At 57.0% G+C, this 24,008-nt stretch overlaps 1 protein-coding gene across 1 annotated transcript in view; it reads right to left on the bottom strand.

The window, feature by feature from the left end:
• The window catches only part of LOC140729835 (myosin-binding protein C, cardiac-type-like), a gene marked incomplete at its 5' end in the record, with an annotated part of 441,607 nt that overhangs the window by 397,569 nt on the left and 20,030 nt on the right, over positions 1-24,008 (bottom strand). Inside the window, 2 exons of the mRNA XM_073050048.1 lie at positions 7,057-7,163; positions 8,433-8,598. Coding sequence (XP_072906149.1) covers positions 7,057-7,163; positions 8,433-8,598 — 273 coding nt within the window. The remainder of the gene's footprint in view (positions 1-7,056; positions 7,164-8,432; positions 8,599-24,008) is intronic.

Below are 24,008 nucleotides of genomic sequence, written 5' to 3'. Positions count from 1 at the left end.
TCACGTCAGTCCCCACCACAGTGTCTGATCTCACGTCAGTCCCCACCACAGTGTCTGATCTCACGTCAATCCCCAGAACAGTGTCTGATATCACATCAATCCCCACCACAGTGTTCAAGCTCTCGTCAGTCCCCATCACAGTGTGCGGTCTCACGTCAATCCCCACCACAGTGTCAGGTCTCACGTCAATCCCCACCACAGTGTCTGATCTCACGTCAATCCCCACCACAGTGTCAGGTCTCACGTCAATCCCCACCACAGTGTCTGATCTCACGTCAATCCCCACCACAGTGTCCGGTCTCACGTCAATCCCCACCACAGTGTGCGGTCACACATCAATCCCCACCACAGTGTTCAAGCTCTTGTCAGTCCCCACCACAGTGTCCAGTCTCACGTCAGTCCCCACCACAGTGTTCAAGCTCTCGTCAGTCCCCACCACAGTGTCCGGTCTCATGTCAGTCCCCACCACAGTGTGCAATCTCACATCAGTCCCCACCACAGTGTTCAAGCTCTCGTCAGTCCCCACGACAGTGTCCGATCTCACGTCAATCCCCACCACAGTGTCTGATCTCACGTCAGTCCCCACCACAGTGTCCGATCTCACGTCAGTCCCCACCACAGTGGCTGATCTCACATCAATCCCCACCACAGTGTTCAAGCTCTCGTCAGTCCTCACCACAGTGTCAGGTCTCACGTCAGTCCCCACCACAGTGTCCGGTCTCACGTCAGTACCCACCACAGTGTGCGGTCTCACGTTAGTCCCCACCACAGTGTCCGGTCTCACGTCAGTCCCCACCACAGTGTGCAATCTCACGTCAGTCCCCACCACAGTGTCCGATCTCACGTCAATCCTCACTATAGTTTCCGATCTCACGTCAGTCCCCACCACAGTGTCCGGTCTCACGTCAGTCCCCACCACAGTGTCCGGTCTCACGTCAGTCCCCACCACAGTGTGCAATCTCACGTCAGTCCCCACCACAGTGTCCGGTCTCACGTCAGTCCCCACCACAGTGTCCGGTCTCACGTCAGTCCCCACCACAGTGTCAGGTCTCACGTCAGTCCCCACCACAGTGTCCGGTCTCACGTCAGTCCCCACCACAGTGTGCAATCTCACGTCAGTCCCCACCACAGTGTCCGGTCTCACGTCAGTCCCCAGCACAGTGTCCGGTCTCACGTCAGTCCCCACCACAGTGTCCGGTCTCACGTCAGTCCCCACCACAGTGTGCAATCTCACGTCAGTCCCCACCACAGTGTCTGATCTCACGTCAATCCCCAGAACTGTGTCTGATATCACATCAATCCCCACCACAGTGTTCAAGCTCTCGTCAGTCCCCATCACAGTGTGCGGTCTCACGTCAATCCCCACCACAGTGTCAGGTCTCACGTCAATCCCCACCACAGTGTCTGATCTCACGTCAATCCCCACCACAGTGTCAGGTCTCACGTCAATCCCCACCACAGTGTCTGATCTCACGTCAATCCCCACCACAGTGTCAGGTCTCACGTCAGTCCCCACCACAGTGTGCGGTCACACATCAATCCCCACCACAGTGTTCAAGCTCTCGTCAGTCCCCACCACAGTGTCCAGTCTCACGTCAGTCCGCACCACAGTGTCAGGTCTCACGTCAGTCCCCGCCACAGTGTCCGGTCTCACGTCAGTCCGCACCACAGTGTCAGGTCTCACGTCAGTCCCCGCCACAGTGTCCGGTCTCACGTCAATCCACACCACAGTGTCCGATCTCACGTCAGTCCCCACCACAGTGTCCGGTCTCACGTCAGTCCCCGCCACAGTGTCCAGTCTCACGTCAATCCACACCACAGTGTCCGATCTCACGTCAGTCCTCACCACAGTGTCAGGTCTCACGTCAATCCCCGTCACAGTGTCTGATCTCACGTCAGTCCCCACCAGAGTGTGCGGTCTCACGTCAATCCTCACCAAAGTGTCCGATCTCACGTCAATCCACAGCAAAGTGTCCGATCTCACGTCAATCCCCACCACTGTGTGCGGTCTCACGTCAATCCCCACTACAGTGTCCGGTCTCAGGTCAGTCCCCACCACAGTGTCTGATCTCACGTCAGTCCCCACCACAGTGTGCAATCTCACGTCAGTCCCCACCACAGTGTCCGATCTCACGTCAGTCCCCACCACAGTGTGCGGTCTCACGTCAGTACCCACTACAGTGTCCGGTCTCACGTCAGTCCCCACCACAGTGTCCGATCTCACGTCAGTCCCCACCACAGTGTGCAATCTCACGTCAGTCCCCACCACAGTGTCCGATCTCACGTCAGTCCCCACCACAGTGTGCAATCTCACGTCAGTCCCCACCACAGTGTCCGATCTCACGTCAATCCCTACCACAGTGTGCGGTCTCACGTCAGTCCCCACCACAGTGTGCGGTCTCACATCAATCCCCACCACAGTGTCCGATCTCACGTCAGTCCCCACCACAGTTTGCAATCTCACGTCAGTCCCCACCACAGTGTCCGGTCTCACGTCAGTCCCCACCACAGTGTGCAATCTCACGTCAGTCCCCACCACAGTGTCCGGTCTCACGTCAGTCCCCACCACAGTGTGCAAACTCACGTCAGTCCCCACCACAGTGTCCGATCTCACGTCAATCACCACTACAGTGTGCGGTCTCACGTCAATCCCCACCACAGTGTCCGGTCTCATGTCAATCCGCACCACAGTGTCCGGTCTCACGTCAATCCCCACTACAGTGTGCGGTCTCACGTCAATCCTCACCACAGTATCCGATCTCACGTCAGTCCCCACCACTGTATCAGGTCTCACGTCACCCCCCACCACAGTGTCCGGTCTCACGTCAATCCCCACCACAGTGTCTGATCTCACATGAATCTCCACCACAGTGTCCTATCTCACGTCAGTCCCCACCACAGTGTCCTATCTCACGTCAGTCAACACCACAGTGTCAGGTCTCACGTCAGACCCCACCACAGTGTCAGGTCTCACGTCAATCCCCACCACAGTGTTCAATCTCTCGTCAGTCCCCACCACAGTGTCCGGTCTCACGTCAGTCCCCACCACAGTGTCCGGTCTCACGTCAGACCCCACCACAGTGTCAGGTCTCACGTCAATCCCCACCACAGTGTCCTATCTCACGTCAGTCCCCACCACAGTGTCGGGTCTCACGTCAATACCCACCACAGTGTTCAATCTCTCGTCAGTCCCCACCACAGTGTCCGGTCTCACGTCAGTCCCCACCACAGTGTCCGGTCTCACATCAGACCCCACCACAGTGTCAGGTCTCACGTCAGTCCCCACCACAGTGTCTGATCTCACGTCAGTCCCCACCACGGTGTCTGATCTCACGTCAATCCCCAGAACAGTGTCTGATATCACATCAATCCCCACCACAGTGTTCAAGCTCTCGTCAGTCCCCATCACAGTGTGCGGTCTCACGTCAATACCCACCACAGTGTCAGGTCTCACGTCAATCCCCACCACAGTGTCTGATCTCACGTCAATCCCCACCACAGTGTCAGGTCTCACGTCAATCCCCACCACAGTGTCTGATCTCACGTCAATCCCCACCACAGTGTCAGGTCTCACGTCAATCCCCACCACAGTGTGCGGTCACACATCAATCCCCACCACAGTGTTCAAGCTCTCGTCAGTCCCCACCACAGTGTCCGGTCTCATGTCAGTCCCCACCACAGTGTGCAATCTCACATCAGTCCGCACCACAGTGTTCAAGCTCTCGTCAGTCCCCACGACAGTGTCCGATCTCACGTCAATCCCCACCACAGTGTCCGATCTCACGTCAATCCCCACCACAGTGTCCGATCTCACGTCAGTCCCCACCACAGTGGCTGATCTCACATCAATCCCCACCACAGTGTTCAAGCTCTCGTCAGTCCCCACCACAGTGTCAGGTCTCACGTCAATCCCCACCACAGTGTCAGGTCTCACGTCAGTCCCCACCACAGTGTCCGGTCTCACGTCAGTACCCACCGCAGTGCGCGGTCTCACGTCAATCCCCACCACAGTGTGCTGTCTCACGTCAGTCCCCACCACAGTGTCCGATCTCACGTCAGTCCCCACCACGTTGTGCAATCTCACGTCAGTCCCCACCACAGTGTCCGGTCTCACGTCAGTCCCCACCACAGTGTCCGATCTCACGTCAATCCTCACTATAGTTTCCGATCTCACGTCAGTCCCCACCACAGTGTCCGATCTCACGTCAATCCCCACCACAGTGTCAGGTCTCACGTCAATCCCCACCACAGTGCGCGGTCTCATGTCAATCCCCACCACAATGTCCGATCTCACGTCAATCCCCACCACAGTGTCAGGTCTCACGTCAGTCCCCACCACAGTGTCAGGTCTCACGTCAGTCCCCACCACAGTGCGCGGTCTCACGTCAATCCGCACCACAGTGTCCGGTCTCACGTCAGTCCCCACCACAGTGTCAGGTCTCACGTCAGTCCCCACCACAGTGTCCGATCTCACGTCAATCCCCACCACAGTGTCCGGTCTCACGTCAATCCCCACCACAGTGTCAGGTCTCACGTCAGTCCCCACCACAGTGCGCGGTCTCACATCAATCCGCACCACAGTATCCGGTCTCACGTCAGTCCCCACCACAGTGTCCGGTCTCACGTCAGTCCCCACCACAGTGCGCGGTCTCACGTCAGTCCCCACCACAGTGTCAGGTCTCACGTCAGTCCCCACCACAGTGCGCGGTCTCACGTCAGTCCCCACCACAGTGTCCGGTCTCACGTCAGTCCCCACCACAGTGCGCGGTCTCACGTCAATCCGCACAACAGTGTCCGGTCTCACGTCAGTCCCTACCACAGTGTCAGGTCTCACGTCAGTCCCCACCACAGTGTCCGGTCTCACGTCAATCCCCACCACAGTGTCCGGTCTCACGTCAGTCCCCACCACAGTGTCCGGTCTCACGTCAATCCCCACCACAGTGTCAGGTCTCACGTCAATCCCCACCACAGTGTGCTGTCTCACGTCAGTCCCCACCACAGTGTCCGATCTCACGTCAATCCCCACCACAGTGTCAGGTCTCACGTCAATCCCCACCACAGTGTCCGGTCTCACGTCAGTCCCCACCACAGTGTCCGGTCTCACGTCAATCCCCACCACAGTGTCAGGTCTCATGTCAATCCCCACCAGAGCCTCCGGTCACACGTCAATCCCCACCACAGTGTCCGGTCTCACGTCAGTCCCCACCACAGTGTCATGTCTCACGTCACTCCCCACCACAGTGTGCGGTCTCACGTCAGTCCCCACCACAGTGTGCGGTCTCACGTCAGTCCCCACCACAGTGTCCGGTCTCACGTCAGTCCCCACCACAGTGTGCGGTCTCACGTCAATCCCCACGACAGTGTCCGGTCTCACGTCAGTCCCCACCACAGTGTCCGGTCTCACGTCAGTCCCCACCACAGTGTCCGATCTCATGTCAGTCCCCACCACAGTATCCGATCTCACATCAGTCCCCACCACAGTATCCGATCTCACGTCAATCCACACCACAGTGTCCGATCTCACGTCAATCCCCACCACAGTGTCCGGTCTCACGTCAATCCCCACCACAGTGTCAGGCCTCACATGAATCCCCACCACAGTGTCCGATCTCACGTCAATCCCCACCACAGTGTCCGATCTCACGTCAGTCCCCACCACAGTATCCGATCTCACGTCAATCCCCACAACAGTGTCCGATCTGACGACAATCCCCACCACAGTGTCCGGTCTCACGTCAGTCCCCACCACAGTGTGCGGTCTCACGTCAGTCCCCACCACAGTGTGCGGTCTCACGTCAATCCCCACCACAGTGTCCGATCTCACGTCAGTCCCCAACACAGCTTCCGGTCTCACGTCAATCCCCACCACAGTGTCCGATCTCACGTCAGTCCCCAACACAGCTTCCGGTCTCACGTCAATCCCCACCACAGTGTCCGATCTCACGTCAGTCCCCACCACAGTGTGCGGTCTCACGTCAGTCCCCACCACAGTGTCCGATCTCACGTCAGTCCCCACCACAGTGTGCTGTCTCACGTCAATCCCCACCACAGTGTCCGATCTCACGTCAGTCCCCAACACAGCTTCCGGTCTCACGTCAATCCCCACCACAGTGTCCGATCTCACGTCAGTCCCCACCACAGTGTGCGGTCTCACGTCAATCCCCACCACAGTGTCCGATCTCACGTCAGTCCACACCACAGTGTCCGATCTCACGTCAATCCCGACCACAGTGTCTGATCTCACGTCAGTCCCCACCACAGTGTCCGATCTCACATCAATGCGCACCACAGTGCTCTGCTGTGTACCTGCCTATTCCCTCAACCTGCACAAATCATTCCAGGGCTTCCCTGCATCTGTCTGAAGGCAGCCCAGGCCACCCAGTGTGATCTGCAGACTGGAGATATTTCATCCCTCATCTGAATCTTAATTCAACACTGCTGTTAAAATATTATCACATGGTTCTCTAGTAGCACAGATGGGCACCTGATCTTGCAATCTAACTCATTATGATCTTGCACAGTATTGATTACCTTCTCTTACACTCTATTCTGTTATTGTTTTACCTTGTACTTCAATGTACTGTCAAATGATTTGAGCAAGACAAGCTGTTCACTGTGCCTCGCTCGATACATGTCACAATCATGAGCCAAATCCGATAATCTTGTGAATAGCTGGGATCCCAGCGCTGATCTCTATTTTATCACACTCATCATCACCTGCCACTCAGAGAAAGAACCCTTTATTCCTCCCCTGGGTTTCCTGTCAACCAGCCAGTAGTCAGTCTGTCTCAGCAGCTCATTGTCAGTCACACATGCATTCCATTTGCATGGTTATCTCTCAGCTTACTGAAGCCCATTTGCTCCCTCATCTCATTCCTGGCTACATCCTGGAAACTTCCACACAACCCTCTCTCTGTTAAGAGATGCCCAAGTAATGCAACGTGAACTCGGTGGGCTGAACACCCCACTGCCTCGCGCAGCCAGTGTGCTGCTGTGCGCTCGCTCTGCACAAGAGAGTGCAGAGACCCTGCAACCCGTTCAGTGCTGGCACCTCACCCAGGAAGTTCAGCTTGGCTGAGAGGTTGAAGGCGAACCCATCTGGCACGAAGGTGTAATTCCCCTCGTCCTCTGGCCTCACGTTGTCAATGAGAAGCTTGTGGATTCTGCACAGCACAAACAGAAACAAGAGCATCAGATACTGACACAACATGCTTAACAGTCTGTGTCTGTAATACAGTACGGGAACAGTGCGTACTGGTCAGTAATGTGGCAGACTGCAACCGCTTGTATCTGACTGTAATACAGTACGGGAACAGTGCGTACTGGTCAGTAATGTGGCAGACTGCAACCGCTTGTATCTGACTGTAATACAGTACGGGAACAGTGCGTACTGGTCAGTAATGTGGCAGACTGCAACCGCTTGTATCTGACTGTAATACAGTACGGGAACAGTGCGTACTGGTCAGTAATGTGGCAGACTGCAACCGCTTGTATCTGACTGTAATACAGGGAGCTGTAGCTGTTCATATCTTATCCCTGTAGTAATAGGGCACGCTGTAACTGGGGGATGTTACAGTCTTTGGCTGTAATGCAGTATCGATAAAGTGTACAAAGTGGGCTGTAGCAATGTGTGACTGACTGTGAGTAGCTGAGAAGCTGTAAAAATGTACATCTGATAGTAAAACACAGGACTGCAACAGCAGCCTGAATCATTCTGTAGAATGAGTGTAATTCTGAGAATCTGACAGTGACAGTGTCCTACAGCAGCCTGAAATATTCTGTAAAGTGAGTGTAATGATATCTGACACTGGTGAGTATCTGACAGTAACATTTTGAGCTGTAATAGTGTTACTGACAGTAAAGCAACAGGTTGTAACAATGTGATTGTGACTGTAGTTGAACATGCTGTAACAGTACAGTGGGTGTTTGAACCAGGCTCTGCAGCTGCCAGTGGTCAGGCACTGTGGACTACCCTGTGGCAGCCTGTATCTGACAGCAATACAACAGTGTTAAAATGAACTGTTGTCATGGTGTGTCAGACTATAACCGCACATGCTCTAACAGGCCAGTCCCAAAACCCCCAGCCAATGATGAGCCTGGTTTTGGGGATTCACTGTCTGGTCGAGGTTCCTGGGAGCTGGGGTGGGGGTGGACAAGCAACAATCTCTGGCCGTTCTCCCACTGATCCAAATGAGACTCCAGATGCTCCGTCTCCTCCCCGGGCCATGACGTTTGCAGTTCCTCCACAATCAGACAACTGCCCAGTGTACTGTCTGCTCAAGCCAAGCCCTGGCCCAGATTTGAATTCCCTCTCTAGCCCACAGCTGGTCTCTCAGGCAAACAGCGACCACACTACCCAGAGACTCTGGGACCTGGTTCCCCACCTGCCCCACACATCCCCACCCCCACCTTCCCCAGCCCATCATATTTACCTCCCGATGTGCGTGATCTGCAGCCGGTCACTGGACTTCACCTCCAAGCCGTCCTTAAACCACTTCCCATTCACCTTCTCGTCAGACACCTCGCACTTGAAGACAGCCTGCTCCTTGGCCTTGACAGTCAGATCAGCAATGCTCTGGTACACCTCCAGCTGCTTCTCTGCAGGTGCGTCCATGGGGGTAGAGTTGGGGGGAATGTTGGGAGAGGAGGGGAAGCAGAGTGAGAGGCTGAATGGACTCTGAGACCAAGCAGTCAAGGTCACCCTTAGACCCATTGTAACATACGGTAGAATTGGCCACGGAGAGTTCAAGGTCAACTTACAGCCAGGACATGTACTGTCCCCTTCACCTACAAGGCAGCACATACATTCTCCTTGTGCAACCACAGGTGTCCGTGTGCACAGCATGTTCTCCCCGTGCAACCACAGGTGTCCGTGTGCACAGCATGTTCTCCCCGTGCAACCACGGGTGTCCGTGTGCACAGCATGTTCTCCCCATGCAACCACGGGTGTCCGTGTGCACAGCATGTTCTCCCCGTGCAACCACGGGTGTCCGTGTGCACAGCATGTTCTCCCCGTGCAACCACGGGTGTCCGTGTGCACAGCATGTTCTCCCCGTGCAACCACGGGTGTCCGTGTGCACAGCATGTTCTCCCCATGCAACCACGGGTGTCCGTGTGCACAGCATGTTCTCCCCGTGCAACCACGGGTGTCCGTGTGCACAGCATGTTCTCCCCGTGCAACCACGGGTGTCCGTGTGCACAGCATGTTCTCCCCGTGCAACCACGGGTGTCCGTGTGCACAGCATGTTCTCCCCGTGCAACCACGGGTGTCCGTGTGCACAGCATGTTCTCCTCGTGCAACCACGGGTGTCCGTGTGCACAGCAAGGCAGAGTAAAGGAAACCCCTGCAGGTGCTGGACATATGGAATAAATTGCTTGGAGGAACTCAGTGAGTCAGGCAGCATCTATGGGGAGAGGAAAAACCTGGTTTGGCATTTCTGGTCTATGAACTTGCCTTTGGACTGGATGTGAAGCACCCCCCTCTCCTCCGAATGCGGGATGGGGAGAAAGCCGCTAGCTGTCACCTTTTTCCAGCCTGGGCTGGTGCTGTTGGATCAGAGTCTCAATCCAAGCGGACTCTGGCATGCATCTCCACCACTCTCCAGCTCAGCTACTGGGGACAAGCTTGGGGTGGGAAATGAGAAAAGGTCCTCAGCTGGAAGCAGACTCTATCACTTAGACCATAAGATATAGGAGCAGAAGTAGGTCATTCAGCCCATCAAGTCTACTCCACCACTCAACCATGGCTGATCCAATTCTTCCAGTCACCCCAATGCCCCAGCCAACCAAGAATCCATCTGTCTCTGCCCCAAATGCACCCAATGACCTGGTCTCCACAACCACCCGCACCCACATGAATTCCACCCTCTGATCAAAGTAATTTCTCCGCATCTCTATTCTAATATAAGATGTGTAACCTTGGACATTCAGCTCCCAACTACAACCATCCTTCAGCCAGCTACCTGCTACCTGCACTTTAGGGGTGACTACTTCCTTGTGCCTCCAATCAATGACTCCTCGCTCTCCCGTAGAAGCTGTAGGTCATCCAGCTGCTGCTCCAGATCCCTAACACGGTCTTCAAGGAGCTGCAGCTGGATGTGCTTCACACAGATGTAGTTCCCTGGGAGACTCTGGGTCTCCAAGGGCTCCAACATCTGGCATGAAGAACACACAATGGCATTTAAACCAGACTAAATATGCAAACAAGAAGGGTGGTACTGAGAAGGACTGAGAGAGGGTGGTGCTGAGAGAGGGTGGTGCTGAGAGAGGGTGGTGCTGAGAGAGGGTGGTGCTGAGAAGGACTGAGAGAGGGTGGTGCTGAGAGAGGGTGGTGCTGAGAAGGACTGAGAGAGGGTGGTGCTGAGAGAGGGTGGTGCTGAGAGAGGGTGGTGCTGAGAAGGACTGAGAGAGGGTGGTGCTGAGAGAGGGTGGTGCTGAGCAGGACTGAGAGAGGGTGGTGCTGAGAGAGGGTGGTGCTGAGAGAGGGTGGTCTGAGAAGGACTGAGAGAGGGTGGTGCTGAGAAGGACTGAGAGAGGGTGGTGCTGAGAGAGGGTGGTGCTGAGAAGGACTGAGAGAGGGTGGTGCTGAGAAGGACTGAGAAAGGGTGGTGCTGAGAAGGACTGAGAGAGGGTGGTGCTGAGAGAGGGTGGTGCTGAGAAGGACTGAGAGAGGGTGGTACTGAGAAGGACTGAGAGAGGGTGGTGCTGAGAGAGGGTGGTGCTGAGAAGGGTGGTGCTGAGAGAGGGTGGTGCTGAGAAGGACTGAGAGAGGGTGGTGCTGAGAGAGGGTGGTGCTGAGAAGGGTGGTGCTGAGAGAGGGTGGTGCTGAGAAGGACTGAGAGAGGGTGGTGCTGAGAGTGGGTGGTGCTGAGAAGGGTGGTGCTGAGAAGGACTGAGATAGGGTGGTGCTGAGAGAGGGTGGTGCTGAGAAGCACTGAGAGAGGGTGGTGCTGAGAAGGACTGAGAGAGGGTGGTGCTGAGAGAGGGTGGTGCTGAGAAGGACTGAGAGAGGGTGGTGCTGAGAGAGGGTGGTGCTGAGAAGGACTGAGAGAGGGTGGTGCTGAGAAGGACTGAGAGAGGGTGGTGCTGAGAGAGGGTGGTGCTGAGAGAGGGTGGTGCTGAGAAGGACTGAGAGAGGGTGGTGCTGAGAAGGGTGGTGCTGAGAAGGACTGAGAGAGGGTGGTGCTGAGAAGGACTGAGAGAGGGTGGTGCTGAGAGAGGGTGGTGCTGAGAAGGGTGTGGCTGAGAGAGGGTGGTGCTGAGAAGGACTGAGAGAGGGTGGTGCTGAGAAGGGTGGTGCTGAGAAGGACTGAGAGAGGGTGGTGCTGAGAGAGGGTGGTGCTGAGAAGGACTGAGAGAGGGTGGTGCTGAGAGAGGGTGGTGCTGAGAAGGGTGTGGCTGAGAGAGGGTGGTGCTGAGAGAGGGTGTTGCTGAGAGATGGTGGTGCTGAGAAGGACTGAGAGAGGGTGGTGCTGAGAAGGGTGGTGCTGAGAAGGACTGAGAGAGGGTGGTGCTGAGAAGGGTGGTGCTGAGAAGGACTGAGAGAGGGTGGTGCTGAGAAGGGTGGTGCTGAGAAGGACTGAGAGAGGGTGGTGCTGAGAGTGGGTGGTGCTGAGAAGGGTGGTGCTGAGAAGGACTGAGAGAGGGTGGTGCTGAGAGAGGGTGGTGCTGAGAAGCACTGAGAGAGGGTGGTGCTGAGAAGGACTGAGAGAGGGTGGTGCTGAGAGAGGGTGGTGCTGAGAAGGGTGTGGCTGAGAGAGGGTGGTGCTGAGAGAGGGTGGTGCTGAGAAGCACTGAGAGAGGGTGGTGCTGAGAAGGACTGAGAGAGGGTGGTGCTGAGAGAGGGTGGTGCTGAGAAGGGTGTGGCTGAGAGAGGGTGGTGCTGAGAGAGGGTGTTGCTGAGAGATGGTGGTGCTGAGAAGGACTGAGAGAGGGTGGTGCTGAGAAGGGTGGTGCTGAGAAGGACTGAGAGAGGGTGGTGCTGAGAAGGGTGGTGCTGAGAAGGACTGAGAGAGGGTGGTGCTGAGAGTGGGTGGTGCTGAGAAGGGTGGTGCTGAGAAGGACTGAGAGAGGGTGGTGCTGAGAGAGGGTGGTGCTGAGAAGCACTGAGAGAGGGTGGTGCTGAGAAGGACTGAGAGAGGGTGGTGCTGAGAGAGGGTGGTGCTGAGAAGCACTGAGAGAGGGTGGTGCTGAGAGAGGGTGGTGCTGAGAAGGACTGAGAGAGGGTGGTGCTGAGAGAGGGTGGTGCTGAGAAGGACTGAGAGAGGGTGGTGCTGAGAGAGGGTGGTGCTGAGAAGGACTGAGAGAGGGTGGTGCTGAGAAGGGTGGTGCTGAGAAGGACTGAGAGAGGGTGGTGCTGAGAGAGGGTGTTGCTGAGAAGGACTGATAGAGGGTGGTGCTGAGAAGGACTGAGAGAGGGTGGTGCTGAGAAGGGTGGTGCTGAGAAGGACAGAGAGAGGGTGGTACTGAGAGAGGGTGGTGCTGAGAAGGGTGGTGCTGAGAAGGACTGAGAGTGGGTGGTGCTGAGAGAGAGTGGTGCTGAGAAGGGTGGTGCTGAGAAGGACTGAGAGTGGGTGGTGCTGAGAGAGGGTGGTGCTGAGAGAGGGTGGTGCTGAGAAGGACTGAGAGAGGGTGGTGCTGAGAGAGGGTGGTGCTGAGAGAGGGTGGTGCTGAGAAGGACTGAGAGAGGGTGGTGCTGAGGACTGAGAGAGGGTGGTGCTGAGAAGGACTGAGAGAGGGTGGTGCTGAGAGAGGGTGGTGCTGAGAGAGGGTGGTGCTGAGAAGGACTGAGAGAGGGTGGTGCTGAGGACTGAGAAGGGTGGTGCTGAGAAGGACTGAGAGAGGGTGGTGCTGAGAGAGGGTGGTGCTGAGAAGGACTGAGAGAGGGTGGTGCTGAGAGAGGGTGGTGCTGAGAAGGACTGAGAGAGGGTGGTGCTGAGAAAGGGTGGTGCTGAGAGAGGGTGGTACTGAGAAGGACTGAGAGAGGGTGGTGCTGAGAGAGGGTGGTGCTGAGAAGGACTGAGAGAGGGTGGTGCTGAGAGAGGGTGGTGCTGAGAAGCACTGAGAGAGGGTGGTACTGAGAAGGACTGAGAGAGGGTGGTGCTGAGAAGGGTGGTGCTGAGAAGGACTGAGAGAGGGTGGTGCTGAGAGAGGGTGGTGCTGAGAGAGGGTGGTGCTGAGAAGGACTGAGAGAGGGTGGCACTGAGAAGGACTGAGAGAGGGTGGTGCTGAGAAGGACTGAGAGAGGGTGGTGCTGAGAGAGGGTGGTGCTGAGAAGGACTGAGAGAGGGTGGTGCTGAGAGAGGGTGGTGCTGAGAAGGACTGAGAGAGGGTGGTACTGAGAAGGACTGAGAGAGGGTGGTGCTGAGAAGGGTGGTGCTGAGAAGGACTGAGAGAGGGTGGTGCTGAGAGAGGGTGGTGCTGAGAGAGGGTGGTGCTGAGAAGGACTGAGAGAGGGTGGTGCTGAGAAGGGTGTGGCTGAGAAGGACTGAGAGAGGGTGGTACTGAGAGAGGGTGGTGCTGAGAAGGACTGAGAGAGGGTGGTGCTGAGAAGGACTCAGAGGGGGTGGTGCTGAGAAGGACTGAGAGAGGGTGGTGCTGAGAATGACTGAGAGAGGGTGGTACTGAGAAGGACAGAGAGGGTGGTGCTGAGAAGGACTGAGAGAGGGTGGTACTGAGAAGGACTGAGAGGGGGTGGTGCTGAGAAGGACTGAGAGAGGGTGGTACTGAGAAGGACTGAGAGAGGGTGGTGCTGAGAAGGACTGAGAGAGGGTGGTACTGAGAAGGACTGAGAGAGGGTGGTGCTGAGAAGGACTGAGAGAGGGTGGTACTGAGAAGGACTGAGAGAGGGTGGTGCTGAGAAGGACTGAGAAGGGTGGTGCTGAGAAGGACTGAGAGAGGGTGGTGCTGAGAAGGACTGAGAAGGGTGGTGCTGAGAAGGACTGAGAGAGGGTGATGCTGAGAAGGACTGAGAGAGGGTGGTACTGAGAAGGACTGAGAGAGGGTGGTGCTGAGAAGGACTGAGAGAGGGTGGTGCTGGTAGAGGGTGGTGCTGAGGACTGAGAGAGGGTGGTGCTGAGAAGGACTGAGAGAGGGTGGTGCTGAGAGAGGGTGGTGCTGAGAAGGACTGAGAGAGGGTGGTACTGAGAAGGACTGAGAGTGGGTGGTGCTGAGAAGGACTGAGAGAGGGTGGTGCTGAGAAGGACTGAGAGAGGGTGGTGTTGAGAGAGGGTGGTGCTGAGAAGGACTGAGAGAGGGTGGTGCTGAGAGAGGGTGGTGCTGAGAAGGACTGAGAGAGGGTGGTACTGAGAAGGACTGAGAGTGGGTGGTGCTGAGAGAGGGTGGTGCTGAGAGAGGGTGGTGCTGAGAGAGGGTGGTGCTGAGAAGGACTGAGAGAGGGTGGTGCTGAGAAGGACTGAGAGAGGGTGGTACTGAGAAGGACTGAGAGTGGGTGGTGCTGAGAGAGGGTGGTACTGAGAAGGACTGAGAGAGGGTGGTGCTGAGAAGGACTGAGAGAGGGAGGTGCTGAGAAGGACTGAGAGAGGGTGGTGCTGAGAGAGGGTGGTGCTGAGAAGGACTCAGAGAGGGTGGTGCTGAGAGAGGGTGGTGCTGAGAAGGACTGAGAGAGGGTGGTACTGAGAAGGACTGAGAGAGGGTGGTGCTGAGAAGGACTGAGAGAGGGTGGTGCTGAGAAGGACTGAGAGAGGGTGGTGCTGAGAGAGGGTGGTGCTGAGAAGGACTGAGAGAGGGTGGTACTGAGAAGGACAGAGAGGGTGGTGCTGAGAGAGGGTGGTGCTGAGAGAGGGTGGTACTGAGAAGGACTGAGAGAGGGTGGTGCTGAGAGAGGGTGGTGCTGAGAAGGACTGAGAGAGGGTGGTGCTGAGAAGGACTGAGAGAGGGTGGTACTGAGAAGGACTGAGAGAGGGTGGTGCTGAGAGCGGGTGGTGCTGAGAAGGACAGAGAGTGGGTGGTGCTGAGAAGGGTGGTGCTGAGAAGGACTGAGAGAGGGTGGTGCTGAGAGAGGGTGGTGCTGAGAAGGACTGAGAGAGGGTGGTGCTGAGAGAGGGTGGTGCTGAGAAGGACTGAGAGAGGGTGGTGCTGAGAAGGGTGGTGCTGAGAGAGGGTGGTGCTGAGAGAGGGTGGTACTGAGAAGGACTGAGAGAGGGTGGTGCTGAGAAGGCTGGTGCTGAGAAGGACTGAGAGAGGGTGGTGCTGAGAGAGGGTGGTGCTGAGAAGGACTGAGAGAGGGTGGTACTGAGAAGGACTGAGAGAGGGTGGTGCTGAGAAGGACTGAGAGAGGGTGGTACTGAGAAGGACTGAGAGAGGGTGGTGCTGAGAGAGGGTGGTGCTGAGAGAGGGTGGTACTGAGAAGGACTGAGAGAGGGTGGTGCTGAGAAGGACTGAGAGAGGGTGGTACTGAGAAGGACTGAGAGAGGGTGGTGCTGAGAGAGGGTGGTGCTGAGAAGGACTGAGAGAGGGTGGTGCTGAGAAGGACTGAGAGAGGGTGGTGCTGTGAGAGGGTGGTGCTGAGAGAGGGTGGTACTGAGAAGGACTGAGAGAGCGTGGTACTGAGAAGGACTGAGAGAGGGTGGTGCTGAGAGAGGGTGGTGCTGAGAGAGGGTGGTGCTGAGTGAGGGTGGTACTGAGAAGGACTGAGAGAGGGTGGTGCTGAGAAGGACTGAGAGAGGGTGGTACTGAGAAGGACTGAGAGAGGGTGGTGCTGAGAAGGACTGAGAGAGCGTGGTACTGAGAAGGACTGAGAGAGGGTGGTGCTGAGAAGGACTGAGAGAGGGTGGTACTGAGAAGGACTGAGAGAGGGTGGTGCTGAGAGAGGGTGGTGCTGAGAGAGGGTGGTGCTGAGAAGGGTGGTGCTGAGAAGGACTGAGAGAGGGTGGTACTGAGAAGGACTGAGAGAGGGTGGTGCTGAGAAGGGTGTGGCTGAGAGAGGGTGGTGCTGAGAAGGACAGAGAGAGGGTGGTGCTGAGAGAGGGTGGAGCTGAGAAGGACTGAGAGAGGGTGGTGCTGAGAAGGACTGAGAGAGGGTGGTGCTGAGGACTGAGAGAGGGTGGTACTGAGAGAGGGTGGTGCTGAGAAGGACTGAGAGAGGGTGGTGCTGAGAGCGGGTGGTGCTGAGAAGGACAGAGAGTGGGTGGTGCTGAGAAGGGTGGTGCTGAGAAGGACTGAGAGAGGGTGGTGCTGAGAGAGGGTGGTGCTGAGAAGGGTGGTGCTGAGAGAGGGTGGTGCTGAGAGAGGGTGGTGCTGAGAAGGACTGAGAGAGGGTGGTGCTGAGAGAGGGTGGTGCTGAGAAGGACTGAGAGAGGGTGGTACTGAGAAGGACTGAGAGAGGGTGGTGCTGAGAGAGGGTGGTGCTGAGAGAGGGTGGTACTGAGAAGGACTGAGAGAGGGTGGTGCTGAGAAGGACTGAGAGAGGGTGGTACTGAGAAGGACTGAGAGAGGGTGGTGCTGAGAGAGGGTGGTGCTGAGAAGGACTGAGAGAGGGTGGTGCTGAGAAGGACTGAGAGAGGGTGGTGCTGTGAGAGGGTGGTGCTGAGAGAGGGTGGTACTGAGAAGGACTGAGAGAGGGTGGTGCTGAGAAGGACTGAGAGAAGGTGGTACTGAGAAGGACTGAGAGAGGGTGGTACTGAGAAGGACTGAGAGAGGGTGGTGCTGAGAGAGGGTGGTGCTGAGAGAGGTTGGTGCTGAGAAGGGTGGTGCTGAGAAGGACTGAGAGAGGGTGGTACTGAGAAGGACTGAGAGAGGGTGGTGCTGAGAAGGGTGTGGCTGAGAGAGGGTGGTGCTGAGAAGGACTGAGAGAGGGTGGTGCTGAGAAGGGTGGTGCTGATATGGACAGAGAGAGGGTGGTGCTGAGAGAGGGTGGTGCTGAGAAGGACTGAGAGAGGGTGGTGCTGAGAAGGACTGAGAGAGGGTGGTGCTGAGAAGGGTGTGGCTGAGAGAGGGTGGTGCTGAGAAGGACTGAGAGAGGGTGGTGCTGAGAAGGACTGAGAGAGGGTGGTGCTGAGAGAGGGTGGTGCTGAGAAGGACTGAGAGAGGGTGGTGCTGAGAAGGACTGAGAGAGGGTGGTGCTGAGAGAGGGTGGTGCTGAGAGAGGGTGGTGCTGAGAAGGACTGAGAGAGGGTGGTGCTGAGAGAGGGTGGTGCTGAGAAGGACTGAGAGAGGGTGGTACTGAGAAGGACTGAGAGAGGGTGGTGCTGAGAGAGGGTGGTGCTGAGAAGTACTGAGAGAGGGTGGTACTGAGAACGACTGAGAGAGGGTGGTACTAAGAAGGACTGAGAGAGGGTGGTGCTGAGAGAGGGTGGTGCTGAGAGAGGGTGGTACTGAGAAGGACTGAGAGAGGGTGGTGCTGAGAGAGGGTGGTGCTGAGAAGGACTGAGAGAGGGTGGTACTGAGAAGGACTGAGAGAGGGTGGTGCTGAGAGAGGGTGGTGCTGAGAAGGACTGAGAGAGTGTGGTACTGAGAAGGACTGAGAGAGGGTGGTGCTGAAAAGGACTGAGAGAGGGTGGTGCTGAGAGAGGGTGGTGCTGAGAAGGACTGAGAGAGGGTGGTACTGAGAAGGACTGAGAGAGGGTGGTGCTGAAAAGGACTGAGAGTGGGTGGTGCTGAGAAGGGTGGTGCTGAGAAGGACTGAGAGAGGGTGGTGCTGAGAAGGGTGGTGCTGAGAAGGACTGAGAGAGGGTGGTGCTGAGAAGGACTGAGAGAGGGTGGTGCTGAGAGAGGGTGGTGCTGAGAAGGACTGAGAGAGGGTGGGACTGAGAAGGACTGAGAGAGGGTGGTGCTGAGAAGGGTGGTGCTGAGAAGGACTGAGAGAGGGTGGTGCTGAGAGAGGGTGGTGCTGAGAGAGGGTGGTACTGAGAAGGACTGAGAGAGGGTGGTGCTGAGAGAGGGTGGTGCTGAGAAGGACTGATAGAGGGTGGTGCTGAGAAGGACTGAGAGAGGGTGGTGCTGAGAAGGGTGGTGCTGAGAAGGACTGAGAGAGGGTGGTACGAGAAGGACTGAGAGAGGGTGGTGCTGAGAAGGACTGAGAGAGGGTGGTGCTGAGAGAGGGTGGTGCTGAGAAGGACTGAGAGAGGGTGTTGCTGAGAAGGGTGGTGCTGAGAAGGACTGAGAGAGGGTGGTGCTGAGAAGGGTGGTGCTGAGAAGGACTGAGAGAGGGTGGTGCTGAGAGAGGGTGGTGCTGAGAAGGGTGGTGCTGAGAAGGACTGAGAGAGGGTGGTGCTGAGAAGGGTGGTGCTGAGAAGGACTGAGAGAGGGTGGTGCTGAGAGAGGGTGTTGCTGAGAAGGGTGGTGCTGAGAAGGACTGAGAGAGGGTGGTGCTGAGAAGGGTGGTGCTGAGAAGGACTGAGAGAGGGTGGTGCTGAGAGAGGGTGGTGCTGAGAGAGGGTGGTGCTGAGAAGGACTGAGAGAGGGTGGTGCTGAGAGAAGGTGGTGCTGAGAAGGACTGAGAGAGGGTGGTGCAGAGAGAGGGTGGTGCTGAGAAGGACTGAGAGAGGGTGGTGCTGAGAGAGGGTGGTGCTGAGAAGGACTGAGAGAGGGTGGTGCTGAGAGTGGGTGGTGCTGAGAGAGGGTGGTGCTGAGAAGGACTGAGAGTGGGTGGTGCTGAGAAGGACTGAGAGAGGGTGGTGCTGAGAGTGGGTGGTGCTGAGAGAGGGTGGTGCTGAGAAGGACTGAGAGTGGGTGGTGCTGAGAAGGGTGGTGCTGAGAAGGACTGAGAGAGGGTGGTGCTGAGAAGGACTGAGAGAGGGTGGTGCTGAGGACTGAGAGAGGGTGGTACTGAGAAGGGTGGTGCTGAGAGAGGGTGGTGCTGAGAAGGACTGAGAGTGGGTGGTGCTGAGGACTGAGAGAGGGTGGTACTGAGAGAGGGTGGTGCTGAGAAGGACTGAGAGAGGGTGGTGCTGAGAGCGGGTGGTGCTGAGAAGGACAGAGAGTGGGTGGTGCTGAGAGAGGGTGGTGCTGAGAAGGACAGAGAGTGGGTGGTGCTGAGAGAGGGTGGTGCTGAGAAGGACTGAGAGGGTGGTGCTGAGAAGGACTGAGAGAGGGTGGTGCTGAGAGAGGGTGGTGCTGAGAAGGACTGAGAGAGGGTGGTGCTGAGAAGGGTGGTGCTGAGAGAGGGTGGTGCTGAGAGAGGGTGGTACTGAGAAGGACTGAGAGAGGGTGGTGCTGAGAAGGCTGGTGCTGAGAAGGACTGAGAGAGGGTGGTGCTGAGAGAGGGTGGTGCTGAGAAGGACTGAGAGAGGGTGGTACTGAGAAGGACTGAGAGAGGGTGGTGCTGAGAAGGACTGAGAGAGGGTGGTACTGAGAAGGACTGAGGGAGGGTGGTGCTGAGAGAGGGTGGTGCTGAGAGAGGGTGGTACTGAGAAGGACTGAGAGAGGGTGGTGCTGAGAAGGACTGAGAGAGGGTGGTACTGAGAAGGACTGAGAGAGGGTGGTGCTGAGAGAGGGTGGTGCTGAGAAGGACTGAGAGAGGGTGGTGCTGAGAAGGACTGAGAGAGGGTGGTGCTGTGAGAGGGTGGTGCTGAGAGAGGGTGGTACTGAGAAGGACTGAGAGAGCGTGGTACTGAGAAGGACTGAGAGAGGGTGGTGCTGAGAGAGGGTGGTGCTGAGAGAGGGTGGTGCTGAGTGAGGGTGGTACTGAGAAGGACTGAGAGAGGGTGGTGCTGAGAAGGACTGAGAGAGGGTGGTACTGAGAAGGACTGAGAGAGGGTGGTGCTGAGAAGGACTGAGAGAGCGTGGTACTGAGAAGGACTGAGAGAGGGTGGTGCTGAGAAGGGTGGTGCTGAGAAGGACTGAGAGAGGGTGGTACTGAGAAGGACTGAGAGAGGGTGGTGCTGAGAAGGGTGTGGCTGAGAGAGGGTGGTGCTGAGAAGGACAGAGAGAGGGTGGTGCTGAGAGAGGGTGGAGCTGAGAAGGACTGAGAGAGGGTGGTGCTGAGAAGGACTGAGAGAGGGTGGTGCTGAGAGAGGGTGGTGCTGAGAAGGGTGTGGCTGAGAGAGGGTGGTGCTGAGAGAGGGTGGTGCTGAGAAGGACTGAGAGAGGGTGGTGCTGAGAAGGGTGGTGCTGAGAAGGACTGAGAGAGGGTGGTGCTGAGAGAGGGTGGTGCTGAGAAGGACTGAGAGAGGGTGGTGCTGAGAAGGGTGTGGCTGAGAGAGGGTGGTGCTGAGAGAGGGTGGTGCTGAGAAGGACTGAGAGAGGGTGGTGCTGAGAGAGGGTGGTGCTGAGAGAGGGTGGTGCTGAGAAGGGTGGTGCTGAGAAGGACTGAGAGAGGGTGGTGCTGAGAGAGGGTGGTGCTGAGAAGGACTGAGAGAGGGTGGTGCTGAGAGAGGGTGGTACTGAGAAGGACTGAGAGAGGGTGGTGCTGAGAGAGGGTGGTACTGAGAAGGACTGAGAGAGTGTGGTGCTGAGAGAGGGTGGTGCTGAGAAGTACTGAGAGAGGGTGGTACTGAGAGAGGGTGGTGCTGAGAGAGGGTGGTGCTGAGAGAGGGTGGTGCTGAGAAGTACTGAGAGAGGGTGGTACTGAGAAGGACTGAGAGAGGGTGGTGCTGAGAAGGACTGAGAGACGGTGGTACTGAGAAGGACTGAGAGAGGGTCGTGCTGAGAGAGGGTGGTACTGAGAAGGACTGAGAGAGGTTGGTGCTGAGAAGGACTGAGAGAGGGTGGTGCTGAGAGAGGGTGGTGCTGAGAAGTACTGAGAGAGGGTGGTGCTGAGAAGTACTGAGAGAGGGTGGTACTGAGAAGGACTGAGAGAGGGTGGTGCTGAGAAGGACTGAGAGAGGGTGGTACTGAGAAGGACTGAGAGAGGGTCGTGCTGAGAGAGGGTGGTACTGAGAAGGACTCAGAGAGGGTGGTGCTGAGAGAGGGTGGTGCTGAGAAGGACTGAGAGAGGGTGGTACTGAGAAGGACTGAGAGAGGGTGGTGCTGAGAGAGGGTGGTGCTGAGAAGGACTGAGAGAGGGTGGTACTGAGAAGGACTGAGAGAGGGTGGTGCTGAGAAGGACTGAGAGAGGGTGGTGCTGAGAGAGGGTGGTGCTGAGAAGGACTGAGAGAGGGTGGTGCTGAGAGAGGGTGGTACTGAGAAGGACTGAGAGAGGGTGGTGCTGAGAGAGGGTGGTGCTGAGAAGGACTGAGAGAGGGTGGTACTGAGAAGGACTGAGAGAGGGTGGTGCTGAGAGAGGGTGGTGCTGAGAAGGACTGAGAGAGGGTGGTACTGAGAAGTACTGAGAGTGGGTGGTGCTGAGAAGGACTGAGAGAGGGTGGTGCTGAGAAGGACTGAGAGAGGGTGGTGCTGAGAGAGGGTGGTGCTGAGAAGGACTGAGAGAGGGTGGTGCTGAGAGAGGGTGGTACTGAGAAGGACTGAGAGAGGGTGGTGCTGAGAGAGGGTGGTGCTGAGAAGGACTGAGAGAGGGTGGTACTGAGAAGGACTGAGAGAGGGTGGTGCTGAGAGAGGGTGGTGCTGAGAGAGGGTGGTGCTGAGAAGGGTGGTGCTGAGAAGGACTGAGAGAGGGTGGTACTGAGAAGGACTGAGAGAGGGTGGTGCTGAGAAGGACTGAGAGAGGGTGGTGCTGAGAGAGGGTGGTGCTGAGAAGGACTGAGAGAGGGTGGTACTGAGAGAGGGTGGTGCTGAGAAGGACTGAGAGAGGGTGGTGCTGAGAAGGACTCAGAGGGGGTGGTGCTGAGAAGGACTGAGAGAGGGTGGTACTGAGAAGGACTGAGAGAGGGTGGTGCTGAGAAGGACTGAGAGAGGGTGGTACTGAGAAGGACAGAGAGGGTGGTGCTGAGAAGGACTGAGAGAGGGTGGTACTGAGAAGAGAGGGGGTGGTGCTGAGAAGGACTGAGAGAGGGTGGTACTGAGAAGGACTGAGAGAGGGTGGTGCTGAGAAGGACTGAGAGAGGGTGGTACTGAGAAGGACTGAGAGAGGGTGGTGCTGAGAAGGACTGAGAAGGGTGGTGCTGAGAAGGACTGAGAGAGGGTGGTGCTGAGAAGGACTGAGAAGGGTGGTGCTGAGAAGGACTGAGAGAGGGTGGTGCTGAGAAGGACTGAGAGAGGGTGGTACTGAGAAGGACTGAGAGAGGGTGGTGCTGAGAAGGACTGAGAGAGGGTGGTGCTGGGAGAGGGTGCTGCTGAGAAGGACTGAGAGAGGGTGGTGCTGAGAAGGACTGAGAAGGGTGGTGCTGAGAAGGACTGAGAGAGGGTGGTGCTGAGAAGGACTGAGAAGGGTGGTGCTGAGAAGGACTGAGAGAGGGTGGTGCTGAGAAGGACTGAGAGAGGGTGGTACTGAGAAGGACTGAGAGAGGGTGGTGCTGAGAAGGACTGAGAGAGGGTGGTGCTGGGAGAGGGTGGTGCTGAGAAGGACTGAGAGAGGGTGGTGCTGAGAAGGACTGAGAGAGGGTGGTGCTGAGAGAGGGTGGTGCTGAGAAGGACTGAGAGAGGGTGGTACTGAGAAGGACTGAGAGTGGGTGGTGCTGAGAAGGACTGAGAGAGGGTGGTGCTGAGAAGGACTGAGAGAGGGTGGTGCTGAGAGAGGGTGGTGCTGAGAGAGGGTGGTGCTGAGAAGGGTGGTGCTGAGAAGGACTGAGAGAGGGTGGTACTGAGAAGGACTGAGAGAGGGTGGTGCTGAGAAGGGTGTGGCTGAGAGAGGGTGGTGCTGAGAAGGACAGAGAGAGGGTGGTGCTGAGAGAGGGTGGAGCTGAGAAGGACTGAGAGAGGGTGGTGCTGAGAAGGACTGAGAGAGGGTGGTGCTGAGAAGGGTGGTGCTGAGAAGGACTGAGAGAGGGTGGTGCTGAGAAGGACTCAGAGAGGGTGGTGCTGAGAGAGGGTGGTGCTGAGAAGGACTGAGAGAGGGTGGTACTGAGAAGGACTGAGAGAGGGTGGTGCTGAGAAGGACTGAGAGAGGGTGGTACTGAGAAGGACTGAGAGAGGGTGGTGCTGAGAGAGGGTGGTGCTGAGAAGGACTGAGAGAGGGTGGTGCTGAGTGAGGGTGGTACTGAGAAGGACTGAGAGAGGGTGGTGCTGAGAAGGACTGAGAGAGGGTGGTACTGAGAAGGACTGAGAGAGGGTGGTGCTGAGAAGGACTGAGAGAGGGTGGTACTGAGAAGGACTGAGAGAGGGTGGTGCTGAGAGAGGGTGGTGCTGAGAGAGGGTGGTGCTGAGAAGGGTGGTGCTGAGAAGGACTGAGAGAGGGTGGTACTGAGAAGGACTGAGAGAGGGTGGTGCTGAGAAGGGTGTGGCTGAGAGAGGGTGGTGCTGAGAAGGACAGAGAGAGGGTGGTGCTGAGAGAGGGTGGAGCTGAGAAGGACTGAGAGAGGGTGGTGCTGAGAAGGACTGAGAGAGGGTGGTGCTGAGAGAGGGTGGTGCTGAGAAGGACTGAGAGAGGGTGGTACTGAGAGAGGGTGGTGCTGAGAAGGACTGAGAGAGGGTGGTGCTGAGAGAGGGTGGTGCTGAGAAGGACTGAGAGAGGGTGGTGCTGAGAAGGGTGTGGCTGAGAGAGGGTGGTGCTGAGAAGGACTGAGAGAGGGTGGTGCTGAGAAGGGTGGTGCTGAGAAGGACTGAGAGAGGGTGGTGCTGAGAGAGGGTGGTGCTGAGAAGGACTGAGAGAGGGTGGTGCTGAGAGAGGGTGGTACTGAGAAGGACTGAGAGAGGGTGGTGCTGAGAGAGGGTGGTACTGAGAAGGACTGAGAGAGGGTGGTGCTGAGAGAGGGTGGTGCTGAGAGAGGGTGGTGCTGAGAAGTACTGAGAGAGGGTGGTACTGAGAGAGGGTGGTGCTGAGAGAGGGTGGTGCTGAGAGAGGGTGGTGCTGAGAAGTACTGAGAGAGGGTGGTACTGAGAAGGACTGAGAGAGGGTGGTGCTGAGAAGGACTGAGAGAGGGTGGTACTGAGAAGGACTGAGAGAGGGTCGTGCTGAGAGAGGGTGGTACTGAGGACTGAGAGAGGGTGGTACTGAGAGAGGGTGGTGCTGAGAAGGACTGAGAGAGGGTGGTGCTGAGAAGGGTGGTGCTGAG

Source organism: Hemitrygon akajei, chromosome 6 (assembly GCF_048418815.1).
Source record: "Hemitrygon akajei chromosome 6, sHemAka1.3, whole genome shotgun sequence".
In the NCBI taxonomy this organism is placed as follows: Eukaryota; Metazoa; Chordata; class Chondrichthyes; order Myliobatiformes; family Dasyatidae; genus Hemitrygon; species Hemitrygon akajei.
This window is presented reverse-complemented; position numbering and strand designations above follow the sequence as displayed.